Genomic DNA, 23,736 nt, shown 5'->3' with positions numbered 1-23,736 from the left:
GGTTAATCAATTAGTTGACAGAAATCAACAGAAAATTCACTGGCAACAATTTTAATATCTTTGGGTTTAAGACCGCTGGTCAGAGAGAACAAAAATCTGAAAACGTCGACTTGGGTCTTAGGAAATAGTGACTCACAAATGGTGAGTCGCCATTTTCTGACATTTTATAGACCAAATGATGAATTGATAAGTCGAAAAATTCATCAGCAGTTTAATTGATAATGAAAATAATTGTTACTTGCAGCTCTGGTTGATTCATCTCTGTGGTAAGTTATGAGGCTGCAGTTTTCAGTGGTTACATTAATATTGAATATTGGTAGTACTCAATTGGTTATTAAAAAGACATACTATTACCTCATTAGAACAACTGTGGACAAAACGTTTGAAATACTTACCAATCATATTGTGGTTCTATGTGCATAAAAGAGATGATTCAATAAATGTAATTATCAAAAATTTTAAAAAGGGTTCATTTAGAGTTACCTTCACATTTTAGTTATTATATTTAATTTACTGAAGTTGTAACTCACTCTGATATCTGGAATGAATTAAAACAATGCTCCTCTAATCTGTCTTCTTGAGTATCAACCACTCATCCACTGCAGACGTGACAGATGTTCTTGAAAGCTTGACTTAGCTTTCTTTTTTTGCAGGCTACGGTGGCTGTAGTCAACTTGGATTCACAGCGGCTAGAAAGGATTCCAATGGTGACCCAGATTCATGGTGAAGGAAAAACAATCATAACAGCCACAAAATCCTCTAAAACCAAACCAACCATGAATAATCTACTTCTCTGCTGTTCATCTATATGCTTGTGATACTGTATACCAACATATACTGTATACAAACATTTTTATTTTCGCCAAAATATGGCTAAGTACACAACTCGCACTTGAGTCATCACTTACAACCCACTAAAGCAGGAGATGCTACAGTCTCATGTGCTGGTAACTGGCTGCAACTTGTAAAGTGTTAATGGCACTTACCTCAGAGGAATGGCTTACTGACTGTTATAGGCTACTGGAGGCCATCATATACTTTAAGTGAGAAATACTTTTTGTGTGTTCAAAGCAAGCAGATAACTTTCTCTTTGAAGAATGATTAATTATAATATAACATAGGGATTAACAGTGTGACAGAGCCCTGCAGGTCAGGCTGTATCTTTTTAAAATACAACCAGCAACCATTTCAGCAAGGTTTCTTTCCAACAAGAGCATCCAAATCGCTTGAGGCCATGTGAAAACTGCAGATCAATGCAATCAGTGAACACACCAACAACTTACATCACCCGTACACAATGTGAAAACATGGAAACATGGAAATGAGGGGGATGACTCACCGGCCATTTAAGCTCTCACTGACAGTGGGAGAGAGAGCAACAACTGACCGACAGTGAATGAGGAGAGGATCGATTGATTTTACTGCTTCAGCTTTGTCTTCATGCACATTAACAGGGAAGCCACTCCAGGTAACGTACAGAGTCATGTATGCAGTTAGTCCTATGACTTTTGAGGAGGTGGGTATAAAGGGGAGAGTTGTCATTGAAGAGACGCAAACTGTCCATTGAGAGGAGAGGGGAGCTCACTGCTGAAAGCCTCACAGGGAGAAAACACCCCACATACTAAAGATAATTATCTCACCACGCAAAGATAGATGTAATTAGGATGATGGGAAGGGGAGGACTTTTCATTTAGTCATGCATCACACTTAGCTAAGAATTTGTCATCCGCTGTCTCTGGCATGTCTTGGTTACAGTGTCCAGGCCTTTTCTATTGCCAGCCACAAGCAATATTTCATAAACCTTATACGGGTAGTTAGACCCACTGTATGAACGGTCTCTGATGAGCTGCATGAACTTAGAAAACACCCTGTAGGTGGTTTTACAGATAAGTGCTCAGAATGGAGCTGCTCCTCAGAAAAATCTAATTACTCCTCTGTTATTCATTAACCCCTGGAACCCATGTTTTTTTGCTTTATTTCACACTCTCTGTTGTTTTTACTTTTCAGAAGAAGTTGGGCTTCTCAGAAATCCCATCAAGTTGTATGTCAGTGGTAAAAGACTTGATGCAATTTCAAACTCTTACATTGTGATGATTATGAGACAAAATCTGAAGTAATAAGCAGCTTTTTTTCTTTTATGTGGGACCCTTCATTCTCAGTAAACCATGTCAAACTTGACAGTATTTGTGACATCTCTGTGTTTAGATTTGATGGAGTTATAACTTAGGAGGAGCAGTATGATTTTTACCACAAATTAGATCAACCTGTAGCATATTAAGTGTTGTCAGTATTTTTTTGTCACCTCATTTTATAAATATTTGATCTTTAGGATGCACACAAAAAATGTTTTACTGGTTTAAAACTGTTGAATTATTTCCACTGTGCAAAGGGGACAATGGTAATCAAAGTGAATTTTGTAACAAAAAGTATGTCTCTAACTGAGAAAATATATAGAAAATTAAATGATTGTATTGTTGCTACCTTCTACCTCCAACATCTAAGTCCCAATGTCATAACTTGACAAACATGACTGTAGCTGACAACAGTTCGATGGTAGAATAAAGCCCCTGCTGCCCTGGGGCATTCAGTGAAAGGCTATTTTGCTTTATTACGGAGTGGGGTTTTTATTGACAAAACTACTGCAGCCTATTAAGACCAGTACCTTTGAGGACCAGCTCCTACCCCTAGGGTGCTACAGAGCCCAATAAAATCTCATCAAACACAATATGTCCTCACACACAGCACACACTCACCTGTACAGTGGAGCTGATTTCAGCAGCAAAGCCTCCGGTTACTGGAGCCTCGTGACTGATGAGCAAACGTCCAGTTTTCACCACAGACTGAAAAATAAAAACACACACAGATGTTTACAGGGGGTTCAGAGTTTGACTGTTGTATATTGTCAAACCTCAGAAGCCTGAAAAAATAACCGGGGGCGAGCACCTCATTTTTGATATCTGTCAATGCAAAGTTATCACTTTTTGGTCTTACATGCATGCTTAGATACAAAGCTTTGTGAGTCTGTGTACATTGTGGATGTATCTTTGTCTTAGGGACACAATGAAGAGATGAGAGTGTAACTACTGGAGGTGCCACTGGGGAGTCTGTATGTGGCACAAGGAGACGGGTGTTACCAAGACTGGTTCACATACTGCCCTGCTGTGGTATGCTATATCTGCTTACTACCCTCTGGCTGAATGTGTGTCTGGCTGTGTCGCTCTGTGTGTTGCTCTGTGTGTCTGTGTGTGTGTGTGAGAGAGAGTGTGTGTATAAAATGGATATGACACAACAGTATGAGCTGAAGGGCTGATTTAGGCTGGCACACAGGGCCAACGGGACAATCATGGACATTAGAGGTCTCAGCCTCCCAGGCATTTGCATTTGGGTTTTCTGTAACCTGACATTACTGCAGAAGGATGCCTCCGCTCCACCCGTTATCTACCACAGCATAAAACCAATACTATACTATAATCTCATCCACTTGCCACTGGTCCAGACCAAAGCTATGTCTGTTCTCTGCTACCTCAGCAAACCTTTTCTCTCCTCTATCCAGTTGTTTTATTTCTATTTATTTCCAGCAATAAATTGTGCAAACACCTCTCAAACTCAACTTTGAAACATTACCAGTAGCGACGTGCATGTTATCTCCATTATTTTGAGAATTTAAAGCTTTCAATAGGAGTTAAAATAAATGTGTAGAAACTTATATGATTGAGTGAAATCTGGTCCATGGTTAAGAATATGTGATGACTTTCCACTGAAATAACGAGACTACACAATACACTCTTCATTCACTCTTCACTTCACCCTTAAAGCCACTAACCAAACCAAGCAGCCAATGTAACTAAATAAGCATCACATGTCCATATGGCACTGTAAATTAGGCCTGACATTTTTTCCCTCCAACAGGACCACATAGTATCAAACACAGGGGCATTCTGGGGATTCATGCTGATGCTAAACAGGCGAATGTTTACATTGCTGAGGTCCTGGGTTTGGCTGTGAAGCATTAAATAACTGTGGCAAACTCTACCACTTGTCATTCACTGGTATTGGGGGCTAAATGAGTCAGCACTGTGACACTAATACTTGGTGGGGCACACTGGAAGGCACTGTATTGTGTATGGAGATATTTAGAGGGTGGAATTTGACTCTTAAAGTTTTTAAATTTTACCATTAGTGTGCAGTAGAGAGAAAAATTCACTACTTGTGCCAGTTTAGCTAACATATTTAGCAGTCTTTAACTAGTTGAGGTGAATGAGTTTAGTGTGCAAAACTCACTGATTATATGACACTGTCTTCAGGAATGTGGAAGTTAATAACAACACTGGAAGACAATAACAACAGTTGGCAATCTGCACAGTGAGGAGGAATCAAGCGACGGGTTGAGAGCGGGGCGATGTCTTGATATGACATGTTGCTGTTAGGTTCGCCTTTGCACGATGACTCACACAGGTCCTGTGAATAAACAGTGCTGCTGCCCAATCTTCTACCCCACCCTGATGCTGAACCCATGCTTCATTTTACACACACAGTATACAGATACTCTACAGACACAGACACACACACACTCTTAAAGACTGTGCTAACATAACTTCCAATTTACACAGTGACACCAGCATTGCCCTGATCTCCCTGTTGGGAGACCCATCATAGTACTTGCTGCATCAGGAGTGCATTCTTCAGATGCTTTTGACACGAAAGGAGCCTGACAGTGTTTTTACAATATTGTAGGATAGAATTTCAGACTCTGTGGCCTGGGGAAAATGCGTGACCCACTTAATAGTCTTCTCCCAAATCCAGTCACTGGCAAAGTGTCCACTAGCTGGCATAAGCTAATTGAGTAGGCTATTCCAGAAGCAGCACTGCATGCCAGCACATAATATGACAATATGTTCAAAAAATGGCAAAATGTGGTAATGTCTGGGGCAGCAAAGGCACAGGGTGCACTGGTACAGTAGCTAATCCTGTTCATATGATGAGCTGAAGTCACTGCATTCTATTCTCAGAGGAATAGGAAAAAATACACTCTCTTCCATTACAACAATGACATTGTCACATTGTAATGCTATGAAAATAACATATTGCCCTATAAATTTACTAGGGTATATATCCAGAGATATTTGGTTTGATCCCTGCATATTCTGATATTCTGTCTCTTGGAATACATGCATTGTACTGCCTCTTGTGCTGCTCGTAAATCAAAATTTACAAGACTAAAACCAATTTATACTTGACACGAGGGAATTCCATGACCCGCCTACACTGCAGGGTTTTTCTTTCTAGTTCATTGTCAGATTTCTCCTACTGACAGCGCCACCATAAAATTAGATGCATGTATCGTACATGATCAGGCTGTATCATGCCTTGATTATATTCCACAGAGAGTTGAGTTTACATTCTTTCATTGACTTTGTAAAACAAGCAACAGCGGAAAAATCTGTCCTATTTCAGTAATGCAGTTAAGGCTATGCTGTGCAGTCATATTTAAGGTGGTGTATTTATTGCTATACAGAGTGGTGATCACAGTGAGCACAAGGTTTGTACAAGTAATTGTAATTGCAGATTATTGAGCCTTATTTCAACATGTCCCATTTTATGATCACTTTCAACAGTTTCTACTGGCACGGGAAAGTGAGGAGGAGAAAGTTTAGTAGGAGAAAACACAAGCAGCTTATGCTAGCCAATGAGACTTCTTGGGTTCCAATGTCGTATCTCTGAAGTGCTTGAAAGTCTATAGCCATACAAGCAGCTTTGTGAGACCACACTTAGACACAGAGGTACTTTGAATTAAAAGCAAACTTGATGATTATGCTGGCAAGTGCAATGTTTATCATATTTACTATCTTCATTTAGCATGTTAGCATGCATGTTATCACTAAGCACAAAGTACAGCTGAGGCTGATGGCAGTGTCAGTATTTTTACAGGTATTTGGTCATAAACAAATGTATTTGACAAATAAAAAAAATGACTCAATGGTGGCGCTAAAGAAAAAGCAAATCACCAAAGTTATTAAGGTTTTCCCCTGGGCACCATGGATATCTATGCCACATTTCATTGTAATCTGTTCAACAGCTGTCAAGATATTTCAGTTAAAATCACAAATGTTAACATCGTGGTAAAGGTAGAGGATAAGTTGTGGGATCATGAAAGTCAGTAGGATTCATGGTCTGGGGACCATGAACATCTGACCAAAATTTCAGTTGTCCATCCAGTTGTTTATTTCAGTGGTGGACAGACTGACTTTGCCATCCCTTGAGTGATGCCACTAGAATGGCTATTAACAGCTTTAATCAAATCTAAATTTAAATTCAAGGAAGTAGGATTCATCATCTGGGGACCAGGAAAGTCTGCACAAAATGCCCTGAGGCAATAGTTGTTGAGATATTTATTCAAGAGATATATCCTTTGAAACACGGCATGAACATGTCTAAAAATGAATAAGAGATAAGGTACACACTTTTATCTCTCACTTCAATGTGGCATATTCAGTAATTATACAAAAGTGATATTTATTCCAACTTAAGGCCAGCCTTACACCCACTATCCAACTCATTCAACTCACCTAACTGAGGTTTACAAACTGTTTTAAGGGACCTAAAGCACACACACATCCTTGTACACCCATCTTTGTGGGAATCCACCACTGACACAATACATTCTCTACCCCCCTTAACCTTAACCAGCACTACTGAATGTCTAACCCTATCCTAGCCAATCCAACATTTTGGTCCCCAAAAAGTTATCGCAACCTAAAAGAATAGTGGGCTCCTGATTTTTAGACCCCATGAATATAGTAAAACAAATCCACCCACACACACATGCGCACACACACACATTTGAGTCATTTTTACATCTTCAACAGGAAACTATGACAGCACTATAACTTCTACATAGTAATTTTGGCTGTAGCCTTTAACCCAGTTGCTTCCGGTTGCTGGATGGGTTTTCAGGAGACAGAACCATCCACTCTCATCATGCGGTTTGACCCTTTTCTCCAAAGTCATCCAGCCCTCTTACTTGCCCATGACAGCCACCTTTCATATGAGTGAAATCTGGACTTGAAACGGGGGGCAAAAAGCTGTTACTTTTAAGACAGCAGTGGAGCCACAGGAAGTACACTGGACATTGCAGAGAGATGATCAGTTAGATGCCTTGAGTAAGCACAGGACAGTTAAACATCCTCAACCTCAGGAAGACATGCTGACAGGGGCATCCCCTTTGTTATGGTTACACCATGGACAGGTGCCTGATGATTTCATTACTGAGAGGCTCATGCCCGATAAATTAAAGAGCCTTGTCTTACCAAAACAAGAGCTGTGAGTTGAGGATAGAGGCTGGCTCTGAGTGTGAGGCTGAACAGGTCCTGAATGTGGGTTCAGTTTGAAATAGATCCTGTTTGGTTTTGAGGAGGAGATTTTTTAAAGACTAACCAGAGTCAAAGAGAAACTTAACTGTAAAACAAAGGATGTAAGGTAATGAGTGATGACAGATGGAAGTGGAAAACTGATACTTGCTTTATGCCATAATTTCAGCGAATATGACACTGAATTTACAATTTGTGTTGTTACAATGTAACAATTGCATTGTGTGTTTGAATTCTATTTATCACTCCATTTCATTTTGATCTGCTCTGTGTTGCACAATATTCTTGGACAAAGTCAAATATCTATTTTAAATGTTTCCTAACACTGTCTACGTTCTGAGAAAAGCCAACAATCTCTTAGGAAGTAAGGCTATAAATTAGTCAACTTGTCCCTTACTACTAAAATTTTCCCAGACAATAATTACATGATAGAACTAGGATACACACCCGGAGCTGTGCTTGATTTAAGTGCCAGCTTGGACACTGTGGCATCACCTCAATGACACCAGTTTTGTTTCAGTGGAGGAAACTTGCCGATGTAAGGCTGGGTAGATAAATTTGTAATTGCTTCATACACCACCTGACTTTAACATGCTAAATGAATATTTGGGGCAACACTCTAGCAGTTGGCCAGGATCCACACTAACATTAGATTGTATTGTACTGTGGAATATTTTAGGTCAATTACAATACTGTATTTATAAAACCAGTGTCTCACTTCTGTAAGATGATAGCTTGATATATCTTGCTCCCTGCCCCAGCCCTGGCCCCGAGTCAAAACAAGGCTCCTGGTTGGTGGCGGCTGGTGGTAGTTGGGTTGGGCGACAGCTCTGGTGGCTGCAGCTTTACTACTCATTGTGCTGCAGGGCTGTCATTAGATGCCGGAGTCATTCCGCAGGCTGCAGGGGAAATGTCATGTTTACTGCCATTCCCATACACACCCAAACCTAATGAGCAGAGTGGGGCTCGTCCTCCTGCATCCACTCAATCCTCACTGCTTCTTCAATCTGTCTCTTCCTACATCAGGTTTCTTCCTTCCTGTCCCTCCTGACTCCATCGTTCCTCCACGCTGTGGTCAATGTCATCCTCATCACCAATTTTTCTCCTTGTTCCTCCCTCCATCCATCCCTCAAACCATCCATTTATCCTACTCTGCTTTCATGGAGCCTATGCTCTGAGTTCCAGCGCTCCCCACCACTACCTCACCACTCAGAGGCGGGCGGCCAATGACCTGGCACGGCCTCAGAGGCTAAGGTCAGAGCTGTCACTCTCCCATGGCATATATACTCACTCACACACATTTAGACAGATGGGGGCCCCTCAGTGGCATGTGCACGCACACCACATCCACATCTGCACTTGTGTATAGTGTGTGCAAGTACACATCCACACATGGCTTTTTCATAAGCAGCTTATCCAGAACTGATTGATTTCCATTTTCTGAAAGTGACAGTGAGTTACTTTCACAGGTCACCTCGTGCTGCTGATGCTGTTGTGGTATTTTGGCATCAAAAGTGTCGTCTTAGCAAAAAGGGGACGCACATGCAAATAGGAAAACTGAGATCCAAAAAAACAGTGGTACATTTGTACAGTATATAGTAATCACAGAGTACTAACTCATTCTAAAAGGACAGTGTACAGACTATGAGGATGAGAAGTGAATAAAAACAGTCCATACTTGGGGCTAAACTGGGATGCGGTTTGACTGGTGCAGAATCACATAATGTGCTTTTAAAGTTTTCAAAACACATGCAAGAGTCTTTCCAGAAGAAGTTGCCAATACTTATTTGTTGGATCTGTATTTTTAAGGGACTAAATTGGTCTAGAATTGTTTAAAAATAGTGGTGATGACAAAAACAACAAAAATCTGTTCTGCTTGTACTGTATGCATATACACACATACACATACACACGAGTCTGTAAGTGACTCCACGTCTTCCCATATAGTATGCCTCCTCTTCCCTCAGGCCGTCCATCAAAACGCGACAGGAAGAGAAAGTTTAGTTCTGTGCCGCCACCAAGGAGTCGTCCTTGCCGCTGGACCCGCTGGCTTCGCTCCCTTCCGCCGACCCTGTAATTGCGCGGCCACCACAGGGTCCTAACTCATGCGCCACCATGTGATCTCCGTGACAAATGAGAGTCGGGACGAGACTTGACTACTTGCTCGGCCCTTTAAAGTGGTGTTCTGCGATTAGCGGAGAGGGGTGAGTGCTCGGCGAACTGGAGGCCCCGTTAAATCACAGCTCTCAGAGAGAAGCGGGGCGGGAGGAAACACAAACACTCACTCACTCTTTCGGTGCCATGCAATCACTCTCTCTCGCTCCCTCTCTCTCTCTCTCACGACAGAGAGAGGGAAAGTGAGTATCAGAGAGAAAGAGAGAGGGTGTAAGAGAGCACAAGAATGAAAGAGCAGAGGAGAAAGTGTAGAACAGCCGCGGCACTGGGCGGAGGGCCAAGCCATCCTCCAGAGGAGCCAGGACGCCAGAGGAGACCTCAGACAGAAATAACTCCAAACATCCCATAAAGACCCATTAAAACCAATTCAACTCAATTACTCTCTGACACACACACATATTCTCTCTCTCAAACACACACACACACTCTACCTTTCTGCCCTGAATCCACACTGTATCACAGACTGTGCATCAGTGTGTACACATAGACACAGGACGACTATTGTACTCACTCCAGCTGATGACAGCTCTTTGTGAACATCCCGCAGGCTGCTGCATATATGAGCAGACAGTAAGGCAGTAAAAATCAATCAACAATTTTACAAGGCTCCATAAAGTGATGTATAATATAACAAACGGGTGGTTTCTGTGGATGTAACATCTCAACTACTTCTTGTAAGGAGGATCTCTGCTCAGCAGGATAACCTGTATAAAGTGAAATTATATAGTATTTGAGGTAAACAGAATGGAATTTTTGACTTGAGATGGAAACCATGTTAAACACAGCCAGTCATTGGGAGAGCACCATCCTAGTCTACAATGCCCGATTCTGGTTGGGCCATGCAACTTCTTGTCTGTCGCTATGACTGAGAGGCACACTACAGAGGGTGGACAGAAAAACAGGAACACACACTATGACCAGCTATTACTGTGAGGCTTACAGAGCTGAGTTTTTGAGAAAGTCATGTGTCACTGTTTGGCTCTACGACAGGTAAAAGGAAAAGCCAGTTAAACAATTAGTTGATTGACAGAAAAATCCTTGGCAGAAAAAATGGCTGATTCCAGTTTCTTAAATCTGATCATTAGTTTATCTATTTTACACTATTCTTAACTGAAAATTTTACAGCGTTTACTGTTCACATTTGTTATTAAGAATCATGGAATTTCAGTGGTGTTGTTACAGAGCGCCGTATTGGTATTGCAACATCACTATTAGTCATTAGACTTGAGGAATCTATGTTGTTGTACATGTTTTTCTATGAACTATTAAACTGTCTGCAATGTTCTTGTAGTTTTTCCTTTTTGTATTTAAAACATGTGTTTTTCCGTGTCAAATATGAAAATCTATGAGTGAAGCCAATTTTCCTTGCTGAAGGGAAATTTCAAAAGGTGATAACTAATATTTGGCAGTCTCACTCACATTGGTGTCAAAATTTGACTATGAAGACAAGTCGACTTCATGATGTATAACTCACTTCATAAACTTTACATAAACTTTACATTACATTATTTCGCAGCTCTTTAATTCAATGACTTCTACAAAAACATACCACCACAGTTACATTGTGCATCATAAATGCAACAAAAAACTAAAATATAGTTTTACTACATTCCTGATATAAATGGTCAACACACTAAAATATAAGCATTAAACTGTCATAGCAACTTTGTCTCCTGCCCATGTAACAATAACACAGTGTTTAATAATGCTTCATTCCATTGTGTTGAAGTTTTATGAATATACAGACAATGACGATAATCAAAAGCAAGTGCCGTCAAAACAGTGATGCTTTGTGGTGGCTGTAATATCACAACACAACACCACAATTTCATTAAACCACCTTAAAAGTCACCACAAGATACAAAACAATATGAAGAAGACTTAACACAAACCCCCTGCTGCAGCACTCTACAAAACTCCACAACAGGAAGCTTGTTTAATGTGTTCCAGTACCCGTGACATTCCGACAGCAGCACAGGAACGTCGCAGAGGCAGCCGCATCTGGCTCCTATCAATACTGCGCAAAATGAGAGTACCTGGAATCATTTAGTTTTTCTTCCATTAATTACTACTATCCATACATAGTATGTTCAAAAAATGAAGGTGTTCTTTGATTTTTTTATGTTATTTTGTGCATCCAACAATTGTAACAGAGAAACTGTGTAAGCACAAAAAATGGTGAATACAGTAGGTAGTCTCACATACCAGTGCATAGCTGCTACAAAGACTGCCAAGGACATGCAGTGGCTTAAACGATTCAGAGTATTATTAACTGCAGTTTCAAAAGACCAGATCTGAGACTTGATCATTGACTGGTACAACATGATAATAGCTCAAACTACACTAAATCCACAAAAGCTTTCACACCTAAATTCAGGCAAATCCTTCCTTGGAAAAATCTTCTCTTCAAACAGCAATGTTTTCATCAGTAGCAACTAAGGCTTGATTGAATTAGCAGAAAAGAACAAGGTATCATGTGGAATCAGTAAGGGCTGAGCAGTCAGAAATAACTGCATCTTTGAAGTCAAACTGAGATTAAAATGATTTTTTTCCCCTATGAACTCTGTATATCTCTCTGGTGCTTGTTTTGATTTGACTGTGTATTTATTTGGTCAAAATTGTAATGAATAAAAAGAAGAAATGTAAGTTTTATTTGTTTCTCTGTACTGATGGGGCCTCCTACACTAATAGGATGCGTCCAGCACAAATTTTTAATATCACTTAAATTCCAACAGCCACACAGGCAGCTAAACAGGAGAATACATTTTTCTGTGTCTTGATTCCAATCACAGAGTGATGAAGTTATATGACAACTTGTTGATTTGATTGAAGTGTACCATGAGGGCTTGTATTTCTAAGCAGTTAGTCATCAGATGCCTCTGGAAAGACCCACCCAGAGGTTTAGACACTAACACGTCAGTATAGAAATTTACTTAAAAAAACAAAACAAAAAGAAAAAAGGATTATCATTACACTTTATATTTAACACAAAAAGTAAAGAAGAAATTTCAGACTCACACTTCAGCAACTTCAGTAAAAACAGGAGCATGCCAAACTGAAGTCAAAAGTGACAAAAAGTTGTCAAAATGGAATGCAGCCAATGAAAGTATGGAAAAACATGAATTTAATTAAGAGTTTAAATATTTGTTAACAATTCCCAAGGGGGAATTTCCAAATATTGTGAGAAAAAAATTGCACAACACATTAGTAAATCTGTTTTGTATTAATCTTAAGCGCCAGTATGAAAAGAAAAGAAAAACATAAAAACCTCTTTTTAAGATTGATGAAATATTTTTATTACTTTTTGGTTCAGTTTCAGTTTATGTAACTGAGTTGATGGTTTTTAAAGGACGTGGAGAATCCCTGGGCAACAGTCTATCTGGTGGTGTGTGTTGTATCTGAGTGGACCCTCTTGGATGTCTCTCGGTCCTTGTGACTTCTGAAAGCTCTGCCTTTTCCACTCGGTCCTGCTATCGGCCTACGGGCTGACCTCAATGATCTCAATCTGCCCGCACCTCTGGCCAAGGCTCCTTAACTAGTCCGTCCTCTCAAGTGGAAAACTGACGACCTGGCCCACAGAAGTAACAACCGATCCAATCGAAAGTGCCTTATGCTTTTAGAGGGTCTGTTTCAAAACAAAAACTGTCACTGCTGCCATTATCATCTGGCACCAAAATCATGTTTATCCAACACTGCATGAGAGAGATAGAAAAGTGATTTCCCTGCCTCATTTGGATTTTTGCACCCATTCTCAACAGTGTTTGGTAATTAATCTCATCTGTTAGATCTGTACAGGAGACAGCATGGAGCTGACTGACACAGCACACTGATCTGTGGTGATGATAGGCTAGTCTGCTCTTTCAAAAACTGCAGAGTAACCACAGCTAATATTAACAAAGCGTCTTTATTCTCAGTGTCCATCAGAACTGTGAGTCTGTGTGATTTTTTTCAGTGCATGTGTGTGATTTTGCCAGATTTAAGGCCACAATTCTCCAGTGAGTGACACTGGGAAGAATTTGAGAAATCTCCAGTGCCTAGCTGTGGAATGTGAGCTGGAGATATTGCCAGGAAGAAGAATGGAAAAGAAGTCAGTAGCAGACAGACACAAGTGGGGGGACTGGAGAAGACACAGAGGGGAGATGACTGTACCTTTCTGGTGAACCGCAAATAGACTTCATTGACCACAAATGTTGTGATGTACATATCTAATCTAGATAAATTACCCAAATGCTGTAAACTGAAGTACAGGCCAAGGCTTTATTCTTTTTGCAGTATTGCATTAAGGCCACACTTTTCACCAGTGACACGGGGAAAGAGAAAGAGGAGCTGGATCCATCACTGACAAAACAACCATGAGTAATTTTCCACTGATATAACCACCGAAATGCTGCTGCAGTACGACACATGTCAGAGTTATGACACACACACATCGGCCAAAAAGCACGTATGACCGACCCCCCCCCCCCCCCCCAAACCCTCCACCATCCCCCGTCTCCAATCTTTATCTGGCTCGTTCCTGCCCCACATGTTTTCTTTCTTTCCCTCCACAAAGTTCTGCTGGTTGGGTGCATAGAGCTCAGTGTTAACATTGTAATTACAGATGTGGGCTACAATAATAAGAATGCGGGGAGTGGGGCCCAAACCTCTAGCCACTTTCTTCCTGCGCCATTTTCTTTTACTTAGATTGTTTCCAGTGTGTGTGTGTGTGTGTGTGACAGCGGTCCAAAGATATTAGCAGTGTTGTGGTGGGCCAGGAAGCAGATACTGGCTGAGACCCCTCGGCTGAGAGGGAAACACAGGAGTGAGCCTGGTCCGTCCTGGCCTTGCTCCAGACGGCAGAGTCAGATAGAGACAGAGTCTGTCAAATCTGGACAGGTATTACCACGGCGTGGCACCAAGGCACTACAATAGATCCAGACTTGAATACAAACAATATCTGGGCTCACAATAACATTCAGCGACATTTTCATTTAAAGAAAAGCCCATTCTGGAATCTCCGATCAACTGAATGAACATCCAATTCATCAAAGCTTTGACATCTGCTGTTCTAAACACACAGTGTCTGGTATGTTTTTCCTGGGAACAATCCCCCAGCCCACAGCAGGGGTTCCCATCTTTTCAAAAAATCATTTTACTGCACATTCCCTGCACCCTACAGACTAATAATGTTCTCTGTGCGGAATTCTCATTTGTTGAACTTACAAAAATCTGACACGCTAATAGCTAGCTTTGAGAGCTCTTTGATGCTAGGATATGATGGCCAGTCACCAACGAGTGTCTTGAGATCCTCGACACGCATAATGTTTGCAGATGGTTAGTGCTTAACATTATGAAACTACTTACTAGCTTTTATCCTTTCCTCTCGGTCTATAGCTGCAACAATCAGTTTTAGATTATTCAATTAGCTGATCATCAGAAAATTAATCAGCAACTACTTTCATAGTCAATTCATTGTTTTAGTGAATTTTCTAAAGCAAAAAATGGCACAAAAAGCCAATTTTTGGCTTTGGGCAATTGTAAATATAAATATAATGCAAAACAATTAATCTGCTAATTGAGAAATTAATAACCAGATTTATCAATAACGATATTAACTGCAAACTATGATTATGAAACATAAAAATGCTTTACAGTTGTTCAGACCTTTTTTAATCGATTCACATCAAAAGAATGATTTATCCTGTTTGTACATTTCTTTACCGCTATTATTTTTTGTTGTTCTTGGTAGGAATCATTTGTTATTACTTCATCATAAATTATTGCAAGGAGAAAGAATCAAATCTAAAATTTTAACAAGAATCAGAAAACGCTTGTTTACTCTGCTTATATGCCATCACTACTGTCCAGACAGTTTTACAGCTAGTATTTCCTGTAGCCTTGCTCTTACTTGAATAAAACTAATCGAAAATACAGAGGAAACAAGCCCTTCTCAATAATAACATCAATCCTAAACACATGAGAAACAAACAGACAGGTCTTGGCCCTTTATCTGGAACCCACCTGTTGGTGGCCATGATTTGCTGTTCTACATTATTATAACGACAAGCTCAAGGCTTGTCTTTCAAATTGGGAAATGAAGCAGAAAGAATCGGCCATCATTCTGCTGCAAGTTCCACAGTTAGCTTTCAAATAAAAAGCACGTACAAGCTGCTGAGACGGGGCCAGGGGGATCCACTGCAAATGAAAAGTGAAGTCGCTGGGTTCAGATTGTACTGAGATGCTGCCATATCTTAAGTGAGCAGCAGAGACGTATCTGGTGGCAGGAAACAGTGAACAAGTTTCAAGGTTGGGTTTGAGCTTCATCGGTGCAGTGACAACTTAAATAAAACCTGCTGTACCATGTTGACAAGCAACAGGCAAATTAGGATCAAGTAAGTGCGCTCTGAGGAAGCTTTTGCCAGCAGACTTGCTTCAACAAATTTCCATGAGGCTGTTTGCTGGATGGACTCCGCACATTTTCATAGCTCAACATGATTCTAGCTGAAGCATGAGGGTAATGAGGCTGCTCTGAGTGGTAGATGTCAAAGCAGATTTCTAAAGTGGTGGGATAGGGAATGTGTCCAGCCCTTGTAAAATATAAATTTGTCACTTTTCTCTGGCTTAACAAACAAATGTTAAAAAAAAAAAAAAAAAAAAAAAAAAAAACACAGTTAATTTTTTTCCACTGACCACCTGACAAAAAATAAATGCTTCAAGTTGTGGGATGGTTAATAAGCTGACATCATCATCATTTACTCTGTAACTGAGCTCAGGGTCTCTAGTGAACAGAGTAGAACTCTTGATGTTTATTATGGAGTTATTAAAAATGCTGCTGCCAGATGTGGCAGAACAATCCCGTGTCAAAATTGGGGAAACGGAAAAACCCCTGGCAGATTGTTGCCATGAGGAAAACTGATCATCAATTTGAAAACTCACTTAACCACAATAATTCTAACAGTGAAACATTTTGATATGAGATCAAGTTTTCCAAAACATGTTCAGAGGAGGCTAAGGAGAGTGAGGTTGGGGGTAAAAATCAGAGCGACGATATTGCTTGTTTGGTATTCCCACTGAGAGCAACAGCCAGACCTTCTTGGTAGTCATAAAGATTAAAAATAAGGTTTTAACTGCTTCAGAGTCTGTTTTTACTCATTATCAAAAGACTGTTTCCATTTAAGGAAGCCAGGATCAGTTTTGCATAAATACAGACAATCACATATTTTCTGAAAGCAACAGCCAGACTCCTTTGGTAGTCATAAATATTAAAGTAAAGGTTTAAACTGCTTCAGAGCCTGTTTTTATTCATTATCAAAAGACTGTTTCCATTTGTGGAAGCCAGGGTCAGTTTTACATAAATACAGACAATCAAATATTCTTTAAAGTATCATCTCTTTAATGGTAATGTTCCACATTAATGTGTGGTGGCAATTTTGGAATATTTTCCATCAGTCCATGCTGCACAGCTCTGCTTAAGTTTCTTAATGGCAACTTTAAATGACATATTATTTACCCCATGTAATTGTGGTAGGTGGTATTAAAAACAATATCCACAGCCATCAAGTCCAGAACAACAAGTTGAACTTGACATTGAGCAGAACACTGGTGGCTCCCTGAGTCCATTTGCTTTCATGCTCTTTTCCATCTCAGGGAATGGCAAACAAACATATCTGAGTGTCCTGTGTCCTGTCTAACTACATCTTTATTTACCTGCCGTCTTTGACTCAGGACACACGTTACAGCTTGAAACCATTAAGAGAGAGTGGGGGGGTGAGCGGAGCCTTGATAAGGAGGCCTTATCAGTACAGTGAGTCAACAAACTCCAGAGCACTCGGAACACGCAGACACTGCAACCAGCATCACTTCCAAGAAACGGAACAGATGCTGCTGCACATTCCTCCTTAAGTAACCACCCTATACACACACAAAAAACACACACAGACACACAGGTGTGTTTTCCCGCTCTATTCACTGTCCATTAAAGTCTGTGTTTGTGACTGACATAATTTTATTTATATGGCGTAAGACGGCGTACGATATGGCGTAAGAGATATTGGTGCACTTGTGCACTGCAAGTCCTTAAGTGACTCCTCCTGCATGTGTTTTTGAGGGTTGAACAGGTTCAGCCAAATTGGTTGCATCACTACGAGGGCTGTGTTCCAGGCAGCACTGCAGTCACACAGACTTCAGCTGGAACACAGACCGAGAGACACATCTATGGAGGGAGAAAGTTTACACACATCTAAGAGAAGACAATGAAAGGGGGTGGGGGGCACTGTTACCGGGCACACCAGGGACCTGCAGGCCATCTCAAGTCTTCATAGCATAGCGTCAGAATCTGCACTGCTCCCAAATATTCATACACTGGAGTTAGGTCAAACCAAACCAAACCAAACCAAGATGTGCTATTACCAAAATTTCAATGACAAGCACACTGGCATGGTTTTACACAACTTGTCTGATGAGATAAAAACTGCTTTGACGTGTCACAATCCTGACAGGTTTGAACAATGACTGCAACTCACACTCAAAGAGGGCTATTGTGTAAGATATTAGGCGTAGCAATTCTTATTAGATCCCATTCTGATCACACTGAGGTTATATGTGTTGTATTAACTCACTGTCCAATTAATATGATTCCTCTGCATCTGAAGTAGCAAATTCAAACTTCATGTCTTCTCCTTGTTTTTGCAGACCACACTTTGATTGCTGTACGGTTTTGTAGAGATACTCACTAAAAGACAAATAGCCATAGTGCTCCTAAAATAAGGCTGCTCTGCACTTTCACCCTGCTTAGTGCGCAGTGGAAACGCAATGCTGCCACCAATAATATGTAACTGAAAAACAGATTCATTTATACAGCAATTTAAACGCATGAATTCACATTATAAACCAACTGAAAAGCCCTCATGAAAGTCTCAATACCTAAAAAAAATTCAACATCCACTGCATTTACATTGCCAGAGAGATGGATGCTGGGTAAACACGGCCACACACTAAGCATACAAGTGGAAAGCAGAGGTGTGAATTACACTGGAGGAAGGATTTGAGAAGGTTTTATGGATTTTTTTGATATTTTTTTCAGCTGTGAAAAATTGTTGCCATTGTGTGTGTGTTTGATACTCAAAAGACAGATTTGGGATGGAGTATCACTTTAAATCTTTTATAGGACCAGATGGGACTTGCACATTCATCGGCTAGCACAGACTTGCTAAGAGGACATGCCCTGACTAACTTACTCCCTGTGGTTGAAAAAAAAAAAAAAAAAAAAAATCTGAGGGATGATTCCAATAAAACAGTGTGAGAGAATGAAAATGAAATGAACCAAGCTTTGTGGTCAGCTAGTAACTAAGAGATAACAACACAACATAGGCTGTAAAGACAGCTTTTTCCCAGCAAGATATTACCACTCCTTAGAGTGACAGCCTCTTAGCTCACTGCATCTTGACAAGTTACTTTTTGGTAAAAAAATATTAGTGGTTAGTGAGAGTTGACTTTTTGAAGACATCAATTAGAAAATGAGGTGCACGTTCAACTCTCCGCTGCAAGGATGGTGTAAAATAATGCACAAATGCAGTGTTAAACTGCTTCAGAGCCTGTTTTTATTCATTATCAAAAGACTGTTTCCATTTGTGGAAGCCAGTGTCAGTTTTGCATAAATACAGACAATCAAATATTCTTTTTGCCTATATTGTTTATAGCTCGCTTTCAGCGCTGTGAAACATTGATCAGGAGGGACAAAGCAGGGAAACAGTCTAATTTGTCTACAAGCCTATGGTAAAATAGAAATTGTGTAATCTGGCATGACTTTTTCTTGAAGCTTTTTATTAGTGACAAGCGCAAAGGGAGGTTGGAGCCCTTCTGTGGGGTTTTCCTAAGTGATGCAGCTACATTTTGGCCACATCAGCCAACTGATGCCAGCAGGGCTGTGTTGGACAAGCCTGTGTGGAAAGGCAGTTCTGCAAGATGGTGGATGAAACAGAGGCTTAGTTAAGGACACCAAGGGGAAAAACAAGACCACTGCAGAGGTCCATGAGGTATCCCGGGCACACAAGCTCCTGCCCAACAAGACCTGAGTGTGGTGCTGTGGGAGGCGCCGTCTCCAATCATGGTTAAAGAATCGATGACTGTATTACGGACCGGCCCTGGCGAGCCTCTCCGATTCTTCACTGGCCGGATCTGGAGTCTGGAAAACCTGAGAATAGGGCTGAATCACCAGCGATGGACTAATACAATAATGGGAGCTGAGATTTTTTTATACTGCTGACTGGCCAACTCAAAGCCAAGACAAACAAATGTGGATGCATGTAAGACAGGATGGAAATGTTGGCTAAATGGCCATCTGAAGGACAATAAAAGTCATTAAACAATAGTGAGCAAAGCAGGCCACTCAGTGAGGAATCAAAAAGCTCTTGTGCAGCATGTGCTCCTAACATGAGCGTCTTTACACAACTACATCGCCACACGTACTCTGACCAAACACGACAGGGAGACTTTCCACAGCATATCATCTGAGCCATGGGTCTGGCAGAGGTAAACCAGCCATTTTGTTTATCCCTTAAAAAACGACTAGTACATTTACTGGACCGCTCTAGACAGCGCGACAAAATAAAATACACTCACTTTTTCTGTACTTTTACAGAAATTTCTGCCCATGATTCCCTTTGTCAACAAGAGGGTTGAATATTTTTAGATCCAAGTATAGCTGGTGGCTGCCAGAATGGATCCCTCAGGAAACAGAAAGATGGCATGGTCCTCCAGAATGCTGCCTTAATGATCTCTCATGCTGAAAGACACATCATTCTTCATTTATTTTATACATTCACACTCAAAAACAACACACAGGCCACATATAAATCAGCTCACCACATAACACATACACATGTACACATATCCTTGACTGAAAGATACACAAGGTAAATATGACTCATGGGACATGAAAAATTTTAATTGGCTGCCAGCAGCCGGATGTGTGTCTGCAGCCTAGCTCACTGTCTGCACACTCGCCGCATCTGATGGCCAGATAATAAGCGCTACAAAAGGCCAGCTTTAGAGGGATGTGTGCGTGCTGGAAAAGCTAGACACCAGGTGTACAATCTTTTGAATTAAGAAGTTGAATCAATGTCGTGGCAACTCCCTCTCCAAAGCTGAGAATAGCAATGGATCTAAAAATCTGTTTATCAGAGGATGACATCCCCCAAAGAAGTCTTCACCAACTCTGAACCATTTATTTAACAGACAAAATAGGAAAAAAGAAAATGGCAATTGCCCCAGGACTTCACAATGGTACCATAAGCAGTGATGAAAATATAATGTAGGCTACTACCAATACCTTGTGAGTCTGGTATCATCAGCTATGAGGAAAGCCATGGCTCATGTTGATCTCCTGCATGTCCAAGAACATTAAAAATAAAATTCATACATCTTCTTTCCTGATTTTTGGATTATTCATTCGTAACTATGTATTGTGAGAAAACATGTAGTGCTCAAAGAGTGTAAAAAACACTAACAGCTGAAGAAAATAATTTCGACCTCTTCCAACAGTCTGACGGGAGAGTGTGCAAGTATGACTGATACACAAAGGTGGATTCTGCTTTAATGGTATTACTTCATGTTTTAGTTTGACCTCATAATCAAGGTTGTCTACTGTAGTAATTTCTTCTCTGTGAGATCATTTGATCTGGAATCAGTTATTTAAATTAATCAGTGAAAAGGGTGAGAAATTAAAAATCCCGAACATTCACATTTTCTGTGTCTGAGAGGAATTGTTGCTTTTCTCTGTTATATATCATTGTTAATTGAAAGTCTTGAGTTTTTAAACTGCTGATCGGGCAAAACCAAATAATTTGAAAACCTTGGGCTCAATGAACTTAGAATGTGACCTTTCCACTTTTTTGTGACATTTTTGGGCTAAACAGTTCATCAGTAATGAAAATAATTTTTGGTCGCAGCAAATGGTGCTTAATATATGATCTGAACTACTTCTGCATGGGTGGGTTCTTGTGTGATGAAACCCTTAATGTCTGAGCACCAGCAGAGCTGCAGCCACAGAACCATCGTCATGCCAGCCCAGAGCAGCTGTGCAGTACCCAGTAGTTAGGCCACCACTGCACAGGGTTACTGAGGACACACAGGGCCGTGCTTCTCATTTTGTGCATTTGTGCCTATTCTCTTGTTTGTTGTGGAAAAATCAGTATTAAAATCCATATGACAAGCAAAAACACCCTAAAGTTTAGGGGGGATTTTTTTCTCTGAGAGATTCAAAGTATTTTGCACAATGCACCTAATGCACCTCAGACTGATTGCACAGTCAGACACCAGGGGATGATTAACCAATTACTGTTTAACTGCCATTAATATTTTATCAGATAAAAATGGACAGTGCAACTGTCAGAAAATGTAGTTTGTTGTTGTGCCTCTTACTGTCTGATGACAGACAATTACACATATGTTTGCTGGCTACTCGTATAGGCTGTACAAATTTAAAATGAATGCATCTCCTTGCTAACCACGTGCACCGGATGGTTTTCTGAGCCCACAGTGATGAGCACAACAGCATAAAGTTGTGAAAATTCCTCTGAGTTGTTGTTTGGCAGCTATCCAGTTTAGCTAGCTATCCCGAGTCTCACGCTAATGCCAGACTACCATCTTTAGCAGAAGCGGCGAGCAGCTGCTTCAATAACGCAAACTGGGAGCAGAATGTCAGACAGCAGAGAGCACCGCTGTAGCTTCTGTGTTGATGTTTGGGACAAGCAGTACTCCAATCAAACATGCCTCAACACAGAAGTGACAAACTGTATAAGCAATGTCTCCCTGCTCTGAGTGTAGATGCAGGTTCCTGGGAAAACGGTCTCAACTAAGCAGGTGTTTCCAGCTGCTGTACTAATATTAGCTGTGGTGGAGAATGCACAAGTCACTATTTTGTGTTTGATTTACAATTAAATGTTTAATTAATCATTTTTTTAAATTCCCAATTTATTCTGACATTGCGATGAACATAGGTCATGTTAATGGCAAATAGTTAGTTGGAAAAAGAAAATATAAATTGTTGACGATTAACCGATTATTGGACGTTAACGTGGCCGACTATCCACCAAGGAATCCATCCATTATCTGTACCGCTTATCCATTAAGCGGTGCAGATAGGGAGGTTAAAGGGGGCTGGAGCCTATCCCAGCTGACATTGGGCGAGAGGTGGGGTACACCCTGTGCAGACTGTCAGTCCATTGACAGGCCAACACATATAGACAACCATTCACACTAAGAAAAGCCAAACCCGGAACCTTCTTGCTGTGAGGCGACAGTGCTAACCACTGCATTGCACCATCATGCCACCCACCAAGGCAGGTTTAAAATTTGTGCCCCTACTTGTCATTCAATGTAGTATAAAAAGAACAGTGTGTGATTTAACTGTTTGAAGTATAGACATGAGAATCACATGGTAAATAGGCTGAATGTAAACACAAAAGACAAATACTACTTATGCAAGTCAAAATACATCTGTAACAAATGTAGATTCATTCTCAAGAGGTGGCAGCAACACAAGGCAACATTCATGCCAAGTGCTGCAAATACATAATGGCAGACATGTCTACTTTTGGACACTAAAGGTTATCTCAGCTTTATGCGTTCAACACCTTTTATGCATCAAGGAAAAGGGCGAGATATTATACAGACGCTTTGTGCATTACACCAGTGCTGATTCCACAACCTTCTATTTGTGTTGACAAGTCTTATATAAACTTAACAGCACTGTAGCACTCTGTCCATTTGTTCTCATTCAGACTAATGCACATCTGGATATTTGCCTATGTGGTTTAGATTAATTAAAAAATAAAATGAAAGCCCTTAATGTGTATTCCCATGCATTAGCCTGGGTGATGATAATCTTGATTTAGCCTGGAATTAATTCTGTGCCTTCGCTGAGATTTGATAATAGCTTGATTAAAAGGCTCTTTCTGTGCTCAGCCAGCAGAACACACCAGAAAATAATGTTCTCAATGGAGACATAGAGGGAAAAAAAACACTCTGGGGATACCAGTGTATCAGTGTAATGCAACAGTGACTTTACTGCCAAATATGAAAGAAGGAACATGCTCTGTGTGTGTCTTGTTTGGAGGTTGTGGGGGAACTGGTTTATGGGTTTGACAGACATTTAAGGGGGGCATTTGGTTGGAGGAAATGACAAGGAGAGATGTTGTTGACAAGCATGAGGTGG

At 40.6% G+C, this 23,736-nt stretch overlaps 1 protein-coding gene across 1 annotated transcript in view; it reads right to left on the bottom strand.

The window, feature by feature from the left end:
• Nucleotides 1-23,736, bottom strand: part of bckdhb (branched chain keto acid dehydrogenase E1 subunit beta) — a 51,473-nt gene that overhangs the window by 11,250 nt on the left and 16,487 nt on the right. Inside the window, exon 9 of the mRNA XM_018683035.2 lies at nucleotides 2,754-2,840. Coding sequence (XP_018538551.1) covers nucleotides 2,754-2,840 — 87 coding nt within the window. The remainder of the gene's footprint in view (nucleotides 1-2,753; nucleotides 2,841-23,736) is intronic.

This window comes from Lates calcarifer, linkage group LG15 (genome assembly GCF_001640805.2).
Source record: "Lates calcarifer isolate ASB-BC8 linkage group LG15, TLL_Latcal_v3, whole genome shotgun sequence".
NCBI lineage: Eukaryota > Metazoa > Chordata > Actinopteri > Centropomidae > Lates > Lates calcarifer.
The sequence above is the reverse complement of the archived record's forward strand: the minus strand, read 5'-3'. Positions and strand labels throughout refer to the sequence as shown.